The sequence below is a fragment of the Simochromis diagramma genome, unplaced genomic scaffold, assembly GCF_900408965.1.
Source record: "Simochromis diagramma unplaced genomic scaffold, fSimDia1.1 OVJJ01000656.1, whole genome shotgun sequence".
In the NCBI taxonomy this organism is placed as follows: Eukaryota; Metazoa; Chordata; class Actinopteri; order Cichliformes; family Cichlidae; genus Simochromis; species Simochromis diagramma.
In genome coordinates, this window is record NW_024387038.1 from 2861458 (window position 1) to 2875586 (window position 14129).

The window sequence follows — 14129 nt, forward strand, 5'->3', positions numbered from 1 at the left end:
TTCTATGAAAACCGAAGCTTTAAATTTGTCTGAAGATGATGTGGTTTCACTATGAAAGCAATAAAAGCTTGACTTCTACAGTTTAGCATGTTGTTGCTTGCAGGGCAAGATCTTCTAAATTCACAATTTTTCTCTCGACATTTGTGCAGGTAATGAACGGCTTCACTGTGATGTGAGTCATGCACCGATTACACAGTTTGACCAGTTAAAGAAGTTAACTTTTTTATTTTTTAAGATTCTTCCACACATTTTCACTTCACTTCAGGGACTGTGAGGTATCAAAAGCTTCAGCTTCTTCTTTTGGTGTAACAAAACAAGCTTTTTTCATCGCTCACTCATTTTCAGCTAATGAAGCTGAGTGTGAAGAAACTGGGATGAGAATCAGCACCCAAAGTCTGACCATGGTTCCAGCTGAAATGGGTGGAGCGCCCATCAGCACCACTTTTCGGGGATGAACTGCTGCCCTGATTGGAAGATATCAAGTATTTTGAGGGCATGTGTAATAAGTGATGGGAGAGTGGAGCAAGAAATGGACAGGCAGTTTGGTCCTTTATTGGTTTGGTGTGGTGAAAAGAGCAAAGGGTAAAAATAATTAAGATTATAACTAGAAACTCAAATTAAAGATCACAACAAAATACTTAAATATGGCCTGATGTATTTGAGTAAAATATTGGCCTGAATTGTCCAAGCTCCAACGCCAGGATTTGAACAAGTTAGCAACACCTCATTTGATATAAGCTTGTAGATTTTTCTTTCTTCCTGCCATGACATTACTTAGAGCCCATGCAGATAAGTAAAAATCATCATGTAAAATATGATCTCTTTTTTAAATTTGTTATCGGAAAATGTGGTTTAGTTGTCCCAATGTTGATTTTAAAGTATTTACAGAAACAGCTAAACTAGTATAATAATCAGGATAAGGTGGAAATTTCCCCAGAGAACGTTTCTTTGAGGTTACATAATGGAACGTTTTGCATTTAATTTTTTCATTGACAGTCTGATTTCTCTGAGACAGTCTTCTATTTTATCAAAGTTAAATGATGCAAACCACGAGGAAGCCAGATTCCTGTTTATTTCTTCCACATTTAGCTTTGAGTCATTAAACATATTGTGAAAAAGATTTACTTAATCGTTGTGATTGTTAACTGAACAAAACATGTCACAGAAAATGAACAATTACGTTTTAAAATATAATCTAGGATCATTTGTGAATCACAATGTTTACATACAGACATCAGTGAGCCAAACAATAACATTTGGTGATGTGCATTTATTCATGTACATTGTAAAAAGATAATGTATCACATAGGAAATTGACAATCAATGTGTTCCTTTGTTTCAGTATTTACTTTGTGGAGGTTAGTCTGTGTATCGTTACATTTATTCTAATTTCTTCCTGTAACAATAATAATATGAGTTTCCTTACTGATTGTTTGTATCCTCTGTTTCAGACAGTGGATCTATGTGATGTCAGTGAGACGAAATAATCCTAATATTGTCATCTCAGGCACACACCTCTGACTGCGAAAACAGAAGCCCCAGAAACTTGGTAATAAAATAAAACAAAACTTTTGCACCTCAATTAATCATTATTAATATGTAATACTGAATTAGTGCTGACTATAGGTATGATAGGAGGCGTAAAATGTGAAGAAAGTACAAAGGAGAAGGAAAGCCATAGATGCAATACTTCAATCAGAATTTTGTGTTTTGTTCTTTACATGTATTTATGGTTCGGTATATCCTGTAAATTTGATGTAGTCACATGAATTCATGATGGACTCCTTCATCCTCCGTGAACCATAATCACCGCCTGCACTTTTTTGCCGGCTTTGATTTTTAGTACAAAGCCGTTGTCCAGTGGCATGCCATCAATGTGCAGCTTCAAAACATCCTTAGTGTATCCTACAACGGCTTAACAGAGGACAGAGAGGATTTTACTTTACAGTCTTTAAAATAAACATAGCTACAAATATGTCATCAATAATTATACCATGTTCCCCTGCATTAAAGTGAGCCACATCAGAGTGATTGTCAGTAAAGGTGATCCGTAGCGGTTAATTAATAATATAATAATATATTTTTATTATGAATAATAATAAAAAATAATTTCAAGAAAAAAATCTTCCAAGGCATTTGCACTTCATAAAATTTTATTGATTCTTTTAAATAAAAAAAATAATGAATGTAGAGTCATTAAGCACTGATCATTATAATTTTTATTTATTTGTTAACAATTTTTAGGTTACTTACTTTTCATCATGAGCATTTTTAGCACTTCCTCTTCGAGAAGGCTCACAGTCATTTCTTGCAGCTGTTTAGCGCTCAGAGGCATCGACGCACCTCCGACCATCAGGCAAGATAATGAAGACTTCTAAAAGCATCTGAAAGTTATGAGAGGAGACGGTTACTACCTTTGTTTAACAGCGCTTAACACATTTATTAGATCACATATCATAAAAAAAGGAAAACACAAATAGTTTAGAAACCTGTCTTCTCTTTTCAGTGAGTCCTCTAAGTGCAACCGTTTTGAAATGGAGTGATGAAACTCGGTTCATGTTTTTATACCAAAATATTAAGTTAAAATAAAAATGTAAACTAAACATTTACACAGAAATGAATTATAATTTATTCCCTGTGATATTAAATTTGTGCTGGGCATAGGTGTGACAGGAGCCTTAAAATGAGAAGGAAGCTCAAATTAATGATGGACCCCTTCCACCTCCCTGAACCTTAATCACCTGCACAGTTGAGCCGGCTTTGATTCTGCAATCAGCCAGCAATGCAGAGGGGTTGTCCAGTGTCTTGCCTTCAACGCGCAGAATGACATGTTTCTCAGTGTATCCTACACACACAGTATTAAACAGGTTTGAGTAACTGTATGTGCAACACTAAAAAAATAAAATAAAATCTTTGAACTTTGCACTTCATTTCACAACATTTAATAGTTTTTTTGTAAAATAAACAACAACAAAAAACAAAAAGAAAACATGTTTTAGGGTCAGTTGATCATATCCTCATTGAGGACTGTAGGTCATAATTTTTTTTTTTAATGTATCAGTTTTCAGTTCTTAGGTTATTTACCATGGATGGCCCACACTCTCAGTATGTCCTCTTTGAACTGGCTTACAGTCATACTCTGCAGCTGTCCGGGGCACAGCATCATCGACACCCTCCGACCATCAGGCAAGATAATGAAGACTTCTAAAAGCATCTGAAAGTTATGAGAGGAGACGGTTACCTTTGTTTAGCAGCGCTTAACACATTTATTAGATCACATATCATAAAAAAGGAAAACACAAATACTTTAGAAACCTGTCTTCTCTTTTCAGTGAGTCCTCTAAGTGCAACCATTTTGCAATGAAGTGAGGAAACTCGGTTCATGTTTTTATACCAAAATATTAAGTTAAAATAAAAATGTAAACTAAACATTTACACAGAAATGAATTATAATTTATTCCCTGTGATATTAAATTTGTGCTGGGCATAGGTGTGACAGGAGCCTTAAAATGAGAAGAAAGCTCAAATTAATGATGGACCCCTTCCACCTGCCTGAACCTTAATCACCTGCACAGTTGAGCCGGCTGTGATTCCACAATCAGCCAGCAATGCAGAGGGGTTGTCCAGTGTCTTGCCTTCAACTTGCAGAGTGACATGTTTCTCAGTGTATCCTACACACACAGTATTAAACAGGTTTGAGTAACTGTATGTGCAACAATTAAAAAATTTAAAAAAATCTTTGAAGGTGTTTGCACTCCTATTCACAACATTTAATAGTTTTTTTTTTTTGGTAAAATAAACAACAACAAAAAACAAAAAGAAAACAGGTTTTACGGACAGTTGATTATATCCTCATTAAAGACTGTAGGTTAGATCATTATTTATTTAATGTATCAGTTTTCAGTTCTTAGGTTATTTACCATGGATGGCCCACACTCTCAGTATGTCCTCTTTGAACTGGCTTACAGTCATACTTTGCAGCTCTCCGGGGCACAGCATCATCAACACCCTCCGACCATCAGGCAAGATAATGAAGACTTCTAAAAGCATCTGAAAGTTATGAGAGGAGACGGTTACTACCTTTGTTTAACAGCGCTTAACACATTTATTAGATCACATATCATAAAAAAAGGAAAACACAAATATTTTAGAAACCTGTCATCTCTTTTCAGTGAGTCCTCTAAGTGCAACCATTTTGAAATGAAGTGATGAAACTCGGTTCATGTTTTTATACCAAAATATTAAGTTAAAATAAAAATGTAAACTAAACATTTACACAGAAATGAATTATAATTTATTCCATGTGATATTAAATTTGTACTGGGCATAGGTGTGACAGGAGCCTTAAAATGAGAAGAAAGCTCAAATTAATGATGGACCCCTTCCACCTCCCTGAACCTTAATCACCTGCACAGTTGAGCCGGCTTTGATTCCGCAATCAGCCAGCAATGCAGAGGGGTTGTCCAGTGTCTTGCCTTCAACTTGCAGAGTGACATGTTTCTCAGTGTATCCTACACACACAGTATTAAACAGGTGTGAGTAACTGTATGTGCAACAATTAAAAAAATTTTAAAAATCTTTGAAGGTGTTTGCACTCCTATTCACAACATTTGATAGTTTTTTTGTAAAATTAACAACAACAAAAAACAAAAAGAAAACAGGTTTTACGGTCAGTTGATCATATCGTCATTGAGGACCGTAGGTCATAATTTTTTTTTTAATGTATCAGTTTTCAGTTCTTAGGTTATTTACCATGGATGGCCCACACTCTCAGTATGTCCTCTTTGAACTGGCTTACAGTCATACTCTGCAGCTGTCCAGAGCACAGCATCATCGACAACCTCCGACCATCAGGCAAGATAATGAAGACTTCTAAAAGCATCTGAAAGTTATGAGAGGAGACGGTTACTACCTTTGTTTAACAGCGCTTAACACATTTATTAGATCACATATCATAAAAAAGGAAAACACAAATACTTTAGAAACCTGTCTTCTCTTTTCAGTGACTCCTCTCTGTGCAACCGTTTTGAAATGGAGTGATGAAACTCGGTTCATGTTTTTATACCAAAATATTAAGTTAAAATAAAAATGTAAACTAAACATTTACACAGAAATGAATTATAATTTATTCCATGTGATATTAAATTTGTGCTGAGTATAGGTGTGACAGGATCCTTAAAATGTGAAGAAAGCTCAAATTAATGATGGACTCCTTCAGCCTCTATTTATCTTCCTCACCATCTGCTCAGCTGAGCCAGGCTCGGCAGTGGACAGTGGTGCAGAGTCGTGGTCCGGTGACTTTCCTCCATATTTCTTAGTGTATTCTAAACACACATAGCACAGAACAGAGAGAATTTTACTTTGCAGTTTTTAGACTAAATATAGCTACAAATACGTTTTAAATAATTATACCATGCCCCCTACATTAGAGTGAACCACAACAGAGAATATTTTAAAAATTAAAAAAAAAGAAAATAAAGGTGACCGTAGCAGTTAGCAGGTCAGCAATTTTATTCATATTATCTGATACCTAAGTGTATCTCTAGGTACAACATTACAAAAACCAAATATGTGAACGTGCTTTCGCTTCTCAAAATTTCACAGATTTTTTTGTAAATAGCAAACAAACACGTTTTAAGACATTTGAATATAGACTCATTAAATTACTAATAATTACACATTTATTTTAGTTTTTATATTATTTACCTTTCAGAAGATTTTTCTTCAACCCCCACCCATAGTGGGGGTTCATAACATCGACGTGGCGCCATTGCTTTGTTTAGAAAGTGAGGCTGCGATCCTTTCAGGTTCTCCGTCTGAAGGTTATGTGAGTCGACGGCGTGTTTATAGAGTCGCGGGTGGGTGTTACCTGTTCGTTGTTTCATTTTCAAAGGGAAATAACATTGCACACATTATCATTATCATTCATCTGACTCTACTGTGGGTATTATCAACACACCTTTAAAATTCAAAGTGAAAGCATTTTTGTGCGTTTTTTCTGTTGTTTCCCATACAAATAATTTCTTAGTAAATGAAAAAGACATGAGTAATAAGAAAGACATTTTCAGTTGTTTAAACAGTGCTTAACAAACAGTGCTTATTATGCCATGTGCCATAAAAAAGAAAACGCAAACCTGTCTCTGCTTCTCAGTATGTCCTCGATGTGCAACCATTTTGAACTGGAGTGAGGAACTTACACTCACTTCATAGTTTTATACCAAAATATGACGCAGCACATTGGACTACTCTGAAAAGCCAGAAATTAATCAAACACAAACTTCAACCACTGAAAACATTCAGTTTAGCAGTTCAGGCAAGCAACTATAATTTGGGGTGTTATAAATAATAATAGTGTTTTACTATTTTTTCTTACTTTTTGTAAAACAGTAACTTAGCAAACAATGACTGAGAACCTTCACAGACATATTGCCCTAAACTTTGGGAGGAAAACCCTTCAATTGGTGTGGAAGTATAAAAAGGAATCAAGGAAACTAGCGGATTATAGGAACAATCTCCACATCAACCTAAGATACAGACAAACTAGAGTCGTTCCCAAGAGTTTGTGCCTTGGATTCATGGTCAGGGGACACAGAGCTGTGTTGATTCTAGGGAGAGCACAAAATAACTTCTAAGTGAAAGGATAAGACAGGTCCATTTCACTGTTGATGCCCTCCGGACCAAATTAGCCAGACTCTGCAGGAAGTGAAAACACTTCTACCCTCCCCTATCTTGTAAACAAGGCTCAGCAGGCCCAACTCACTAAAGGAAAAGAAAGACAACTCAGGAAATTTCACACTTTACTAACAAAAATTAGAGCCTACGCCACACAGAGGAGAACAGGAAGACTTCACAACTGAAGGCAGTCAGGAAAAATTCATTAATAAGGTGGGCTGTATTCTTAAATGAAAAGAACAAGTAACTGCTTTGGAGAGGGGAAAAGCATGTAGCTAAAAAACTAAACTAAACTCCAGTCCAGTGGAATAGCAAAGAAAGATGACAAAAAATGATTACTTACCTGTTTTAGAGGGTCCCACCTGAAAATGAAGCAGCTAATGAAAGAGGTGAAGAGAGAAAGATGGCAGCTTGGTCAGCATTAGTGGCCTCTATAATGTATGCAAATACATGTGGGTTGGAATCAAGCGCGCCCCCAGAAGACAAAACAGAGCCAGCAGATTGAAACTGAACAAAGAGAATTGTAAGAAAAACAAATAAATTATAAGCAAAACAAATAAATTATAGTTTCAATTATTTTATTTTTTTCACTTTCAATACAAGATTTTTCAGTACATTTATTTCAGTTACAATAATTTTTTTTCAGTTTCAATATTTTGTCAGTTTCATTTTAAGTTGGCATCAATGCTTAATCAAAATTGAATAAATAAATCATGCAGTTCATTTACATAATTTAATTTCAAATTACAAAACAAAGTATCCCTGAAATTAAAAATACAAGTAACACGAAGGTTTAGGGAATTCGGGGTGACCATTTCTATTCTGTGTTTATCATTTGTACTGCGTGATTCGGGCTAAACGCAGCAAAAGATTTAGGAAATTTGTGTTTGGGTCTGATTAATTATTTCTTTTTTGTGCTTCTTGGCAATAAAGGAAAACAAATTTGTGGGTTGAGCAGCAGAGTGAGTATCAAATCTTCTGAGCCAATGCTAAACAACTCCAAACTTTGACCTTTCGATCCAGCTGCTATAGGCAGAATCTGGACTCATTGCAGAATATAATGTTCCACCACATCTTCTGGTTCCAGTGAATCATTTTGGGAATAACAATACAGACAGGTCCGAGTGCAGGGCAGTGACTGACTGTGTGGAGAGCCGTCTGCCAGATCATCCTGCAAACCTTGACCATAAATCTGTAGCTACAGCCTACAGTTCTCCTCAGTGCTGACACTGAGAGCAAACTTGTTCACTTTGGGGTTTGTCTCTGACATTCCCCTGTTATACTTGGCCTTGAATTTGGAGATGGTACTGGGGCTCGCTCCAAATAATGCTGCAGCTTGGTTTTGCAGAGCACCAGCTTGAAGTTGCCCCATGGCAGTAATGTTGATCACAATGCCTGGAAAATCATTGTAGAAAAAAAAATCTCCTTATTAAATCAAATGTTGTCATTCAGATGAGAACTGGAAATTACCTAACACACCCTCACCAGTCTCTTATGTAACCACAACAATGTTTGGTATTTTTCTGGGTTTTTGTTTGCTTCACATCCGTCTTGTTGTGCCAAATGATGGCTATGAGAGAATGCATTAGCTGTGTTGTATAACCATATAAATAATAAAACTTTTTAACATCCAGTTTGATCTATATTCAGAACACAACAGTGGCAAAAGCAACACAATAAGCCCACAAACTCTCAGAGTAAGATGACTATATGGTACAATGTTCCAAAAGTAGTGCAATAAAACCCATAAATCATAAATAAATAAACCTGGACTCTCAGGAGCACTAACAGGGATTAAGTAAAAATATGTATAAAATAATCATGATCGCTAATCTGCAGTCACATGCCTTCCTATTACTGCTGGAGAGAAACCGAAAGTATTAAAGATTAAATAAATAAAAAATTTTAGGAGCATTGCCTGGTGTGTGCAGAGGGCAGGTTCAGTGTTTACTGATCATTCAAACAGGTGAAAGGATAACCGATTGGCAGCAATCGGAGCAAAAAGAAGGGACTGGGATCTGCTGACAGAGAGAGAAGTGAGGGTGAGGCAGATGGGGGTGTGCAGTGAGGAAAGAATTTGGCAGGTTGACACAGCCTGGTGAAGCATGCAGAGCACCACAACAGTCATGCCAGCAAACAGGAAACTGTGAGTGGAAATTACAGAGTTTGACCAGTTTAAGGATTTGTAAGATCTTCCCACAGATTTTCACTGAAATAGAAAAGTAATGTGAGCTTCAGCTTTTCTTTTTTTTTGTATCTCCAAAAGTTGATTCTGTTCATCTGGATGTAGCAAGTGTCTTCTTCAGTAACCTGCAGTCAGCTGAGACTGAAGAAGTCACTTGGATGAGTGACGAAACATTTCTCCCACAAACGCTACGTCCAGATGAACAGAATCAACTTTTGGAGATTTACTTACCTGGATGGTTGAGCATGCATCAAGACGTTCTTTTTTATAGTTTATATTGAAGCCTAATGTCTGGTTCAGGTCATTATTTGGTTTCTCACAATTCAACTTTGCTGGCTGTAAAACAACCTCAGTATTTTTCCCTCTAAAGAACAAAAGCACAATTTGTTCTTTCATCAAAAGCTGAATGATGTCTGGTTAGTGCATGTCGTTTTTTAAAAGAAGTTCACATGTCATTTGGTGCACAGCCCCACCTTGTGGCAGTAGGAAAAGTACTTTTTAGGTACTCCGTGAACTATAAATGTATATGAACTGCAGTATATCCTGTATCTGTGATTAATGGTCCTTTATTAGAAAAAGACTGATTCAGGTACTAATGTGATATGTGGAATGCTAACTGACACTGATAAACCCATCAAGACTTTTAAATGTAATTAAACAAGCTTTAGTTTCATTTCTGATCAATTTTTTTGCTCCAACATTTAATCTCTACCTGCTGTGGCTGTCGGGATGTGAATATCTACTTGTAATGTTCACTGAAGTTCCTTACAGAGCACAGCTTCAGTTGCTGACATATAGAAATATAAATGAAATATAGATTAGATGGGAAAATTACCTTCACGTGGTCTTTTTAGACCTTGCCAACGCCTTTGTGTCAGTTCCGCATGAGATCTTGTGGATGGCCTTCAACTATTTCAGCGTACCAAACCACATCATAGGACTGGTCAAGACCTATTTTCAGGATTTACAGTTTTGTGTCACAGCTGAGAACACCACCACAGCCTGGCAGCACCTGGAAATTGGAGTAATGGCAGGCTGCATGATTTCCCCTCTGGCATTTATCATGGCAATGGAGTTGGTCATGCGGGGATCTCGGTGGGTAGGAAAGGAAAACTGACAGCCGAGCAATTCTAGATCAGTGGAGAACCAATTCCAACAGTCTTAGAAAAGCCCATAAAGAGCCTAGGACGGTGGTACAATGCAGACCTCAATGATACGTGGCAACTAGAACAACTAAGGCAGGACTTGGCTAATGACCTCCGAGGTCAGAGGACAGAGGCTGGAAGATTAAGGTGCGCCTGGTGGAAGTGGGGTCCGGGGGCTTTGTTTCCAGTGCCACAGAAAAACAGCTTAGAGAGATTGGGATCAGAGGACAGATGCAACACCAGTCACTGGCTATGGCTAGAAAGGGCTGACATCACTTGGGCAGCTAAGACAGCCAGCTAACCGCGAAACACACATCCAGGATTGATTGTCCCGTGGTGGGCCTGCCTCAACAGAGGGCGTCAAAAGGGTAAAATATAACATTAGAAATTTTGCTGGTTGGCTGTCTATCAACTGTCTTAGGGCCTCCTGGGGACTATGCAGTTAACCTCATGATAGTGAAACCAAAAGGAGGAATGAAAGAAAAGAAAAATGTTCCACTCTTCTCTCCTCTGCTCTTCTTCCCTTTTCTGGGAGGCAGTGGGGAGGTAGAGCGTACAGCCCGATCCGGCTGGGAGGTGTGGGAAGCCAGCTTGGGCGCCCCCCTTCCGGCTCTATTCTCTGCTCTCTCCTATATTGTCCCTTTTGTCTTATTCCTCTCTATCACCTTTTCTATCCCTTTGAAGAAGTGAGGCTCCATAAATTCTAAAGAGGTTAGTATTATTTCTCAGTTGCAGTGAATAGATAGAAAATAAACTGTAGAAAACTAAACAGCAGAAAGAAGAAGAGAAATAACAATTTAGCATAAACCAGTGACACACTCCGGGGGCTGATCAACCCTGGCAGGCCCTCCTTGGATGAGGGTGTCTAGTGATAATGGCCGAAACACCCGAAGAATCCAAGGTCCACTACGGACGATGCATCCCAAATTTTAATATGATAATCTAGATCAGATATCTAATTCCTAAACCTAACCAAGGAAAAAAATTGCAGATTAGCTTGGGTATAAGACCGAAAGTTGAGACACACAACGATGTGTGCGGCTGGTAAAGCTTCTGGGCTGCCTCATAACAGCCACCCCTCAAGATTTTCTCCATTTAAAGCAATGCATTATCAGGGATTGTAACATCTAGTCCTTTTACTGAATCAGATGGGAAAATTACAGTTGATTCAGTGGCCTGTACATTAATACTTTAGAGCAACGGTTTCACACTTCAGTCCTCGAGGGCCAGTGTCCTGAAACGTTTACATGTTTCCTTGCTGCAGGTGGGGTGGATGTGAATCTTTCTGCAATTTCTGTGTGTGTGTGCTAAGCTTCATCCACTGTTTACAAAAGCACATTCTCTCTTCTGGTACTGCACTGGCAGTGTGTTTGGGATCATCGGGTGATGATGGTGGATCAAAATTTGATCATACTTTTCTACAACCATAATGCTGCTAAATTTTTTTTATATCTATTCAAAATCTAGAGCAACAGTCTAGTTTAGTCTGAGAGTCCAAAGTCCAGCTCATTATAAACTCCTTTTACTGAAAACCAAATGGAATCCAGAGGCAGTGATTGCAGTAGCAGCTCCGGGTGATCCAGAGATTATTATAATTAACAGAAATCGGTTTTCAACTCTATTAATACAAATACAGCAGTGACAAACTAAAAAAACACAATAAAAATCAGACACAATTAAAACAATAAAAAGCAATTTTAAAAATCTGTATAAAATGACTTTTTAAAATGACAAAACAAAGCTGATACTGAATACTTAGGTATGCTCAGTTAATGAGTTTGAATTTGAGTCTAACAGTAACAAAATTTATATAGACTTATTCTAACTTTAAAACAATGAGCCACTTACTCATGATAACCAGTACTGACACCTCCTGACTAGAGGCCAAAAATTAAGCAAAGAAGAACAAAAACATTGTCTGTATCCCAATTCAGGGTCTGCAGCCTTAAAGTACGCAGCCTCAACGATCCTCAAGGGCCGTGTACTTAAAGACCGCTAAGGCCGGAAGTGCGAGGCTTGTGAAATGGGACGGTCTAGCCTCCGTTGCGCTGCCCAGGTTGCCTAGCAACCATGATACTAACAGCTGGAAACGTTCTATACAGCTTTGTTTGACAGAAATGAAGGAGAAAATCTTTTGTTCATTTGTTTGTTTGTTTCTACATGAGCTTTGATCATTCTCTGTAAGATTAAGCTCAGCTATTGAACGGCGTATGTTTTAAAGTAAAGGCTTTAAAACCAAGTTAGTACAAACGTCACCAATGTCACGTAACTTTGCCGACATGTGGCCAACAGTAATGTTTTCATGTTCTTCGTTATTAAACATTTGCACATAAATAAGTGACATAATATTCAGCACTTACTTAAAGTTTACTCTTCGGGCGCCCCTCATCCGCTGTTTTTTTCCGGCAAAATTATCCACACCCACCGCCGCGCTGTGCATTCTGGGATATGTTAGGCCACGAAGTCTACACCGCCACGTCCTTAAAATTCAGGGAAATGAAGGACGCATTTGAGGGCCGCATTTCGAGCAGCCTTCGAATTGGGACAGCCTTCGTTGCGTCGCTGTGACGTAATCGGCCTTAAAATGCGGCCTTTAAGGCTGCAGACCCTGAATTGGGACACAGCCATCGATTTGTTTTGAACTGCTGGTACCCCAGGTGGTGACAATCAGACGCCTGATTAGCAGCTCCTGTGAGACTGTGCGTCCTAGTCCAAGTTCAAGCTGGTGTTCTGCAAAACCAAGTTGCAGCAGTATTTGGTGTGACCCCTAGTAGCATCTCCAAACTGAAGGCCAGGTTCCATATAACGGGGGATGTCAGAGACGGGCTGTGAAGTCAAAAAATTATTTTTTTTCACTCAGGTTTTTGTGGTGTGTTTCAATTCAGCCCTCTGTAAGTTGATAACTTGGCTCTGTCCAGGACTGGGGAAACATAACAGAGCACTTCTCTTCATAGATTTTGATACACTACAACTCATTGTCACGTTTCAGAGACGAATGAGCTTCTCCTGGCTCATGCATTTGTCCTGACTGTACACTTGGTCGTTCAGTAATCACCCACCCAGTACTTAATGTTGAAGATTACCCTCTGTCACTACCAGATTTTCTCACTTGCTGTGGTAGTGTTTAGCTCCTTGTGCTCTGTAGTTTGACCTTGTGAGAAAATTTTGTATTGCTTTGGATTTACACAGGTCTATTTTGTGCAGACATTTCCAGCTGTGGATCTGACAAACCTGTTAGGAAAAGGAAACCCAAAAAAGGAAAGTTGTTTTAAGAATTTGCTATTCATATGCCCTAATCTTCATTCTTTATTTCCTGTGAAAAGTCTTGTGTGCAAAATAGTTCTATTGAACTTTAATTCTGGTTGTCTAGGTTTGAGTTATGACAGAACGATCTGGTCTCAAACACGGATTCCGCAGACACCAGCCATGGAGTGCTTCTCGGAAAACACAACCAAGTACAGTGGCGCCAACAGGAAGAAATTATACATCATGTAGCTCAAATAGAAGTGCACAATCTAAATCCGCTTAATCATACACCAGAAGTCTTCGCTGAGAAGTTGGAAGAATGCTGAAGTTTTCTAGTGTACGCATGGGTTTAGACAAAGCTGCTGCACCTATTCTTTAGATCAGGCAAAGTTTCCTTGATTATTCAGTAGAATTTGGGCTTCTATGTGAGCTGCATAGCTGCATTTGAACTTAACCAAACAAAAGAAATTACTCTCTCTATGCTCACTTACAGCACCAGCTACAGGTTGAAGTTCTGCAACTGCAACTTATAGAAATCTGCACCAAAAATACAGTGCCGGATGGCTCTGGTCCACTTTAACCCCTGAGTACAGCTTTATAAATGATACAGATATTATGTTATTTGTGTTACAATGTAGGACGTAGCAGAAAAATGTTATTAGAAAAATACTCAAGTACAGACAAATGAAAATTCTACTTATGTACAATAATGAAGTATTTGCAGTTCATAACTTCTAAATTTGAAAGACACTGTCTGAATTAGGTGCCTTTTTTGTAATTTAATGCAAAAACATGCTTAGGAGGTATATATATATATATATATATATATATATATATATATATATATATATATATATATGATTAGCTTTATTCTATGACAT

The 14129-nt window shown here is 37.9% G+C and overlaps 1 protein-coding gene across 1 annotated transcript; it reads right to left on the reverse strand.

Annotated features, from left to right (window-relative positions):
• Window positions 1-1105: 1105 nt before the first annotated feature.
• On the reverse strand, window positions 1106-5841 carry LOC120740986. The gene is made up of 10 exons (XM_040043578.1): window positions 5707-5841; window positions 5230-5324; window positions 4753-4882; window positions 4408-4511; window positions 3921-4050; window positions 3568-3671; window positions 3085-3214; window positions 2742-2845; window positions 2254-2384; window positions 1106-1914 (listed from the first exon to the last, which is right to left on the reverse strand). The coding sequence occupies exons 1-9, from the start codon at window positions 5750-5752 to the stop codon at window positions 2319-2321; spliced, it is 909 nt and encodes a 302-aa protein (XP_039899512.1). The 5' UTR covers window positions 5753-5841; the 3' UTR covers window positions 1106-1914; window positions 2254-2318.
• Between the last annotated feature and the right edge of the window lie 8288 nt (window positions 5842-14129).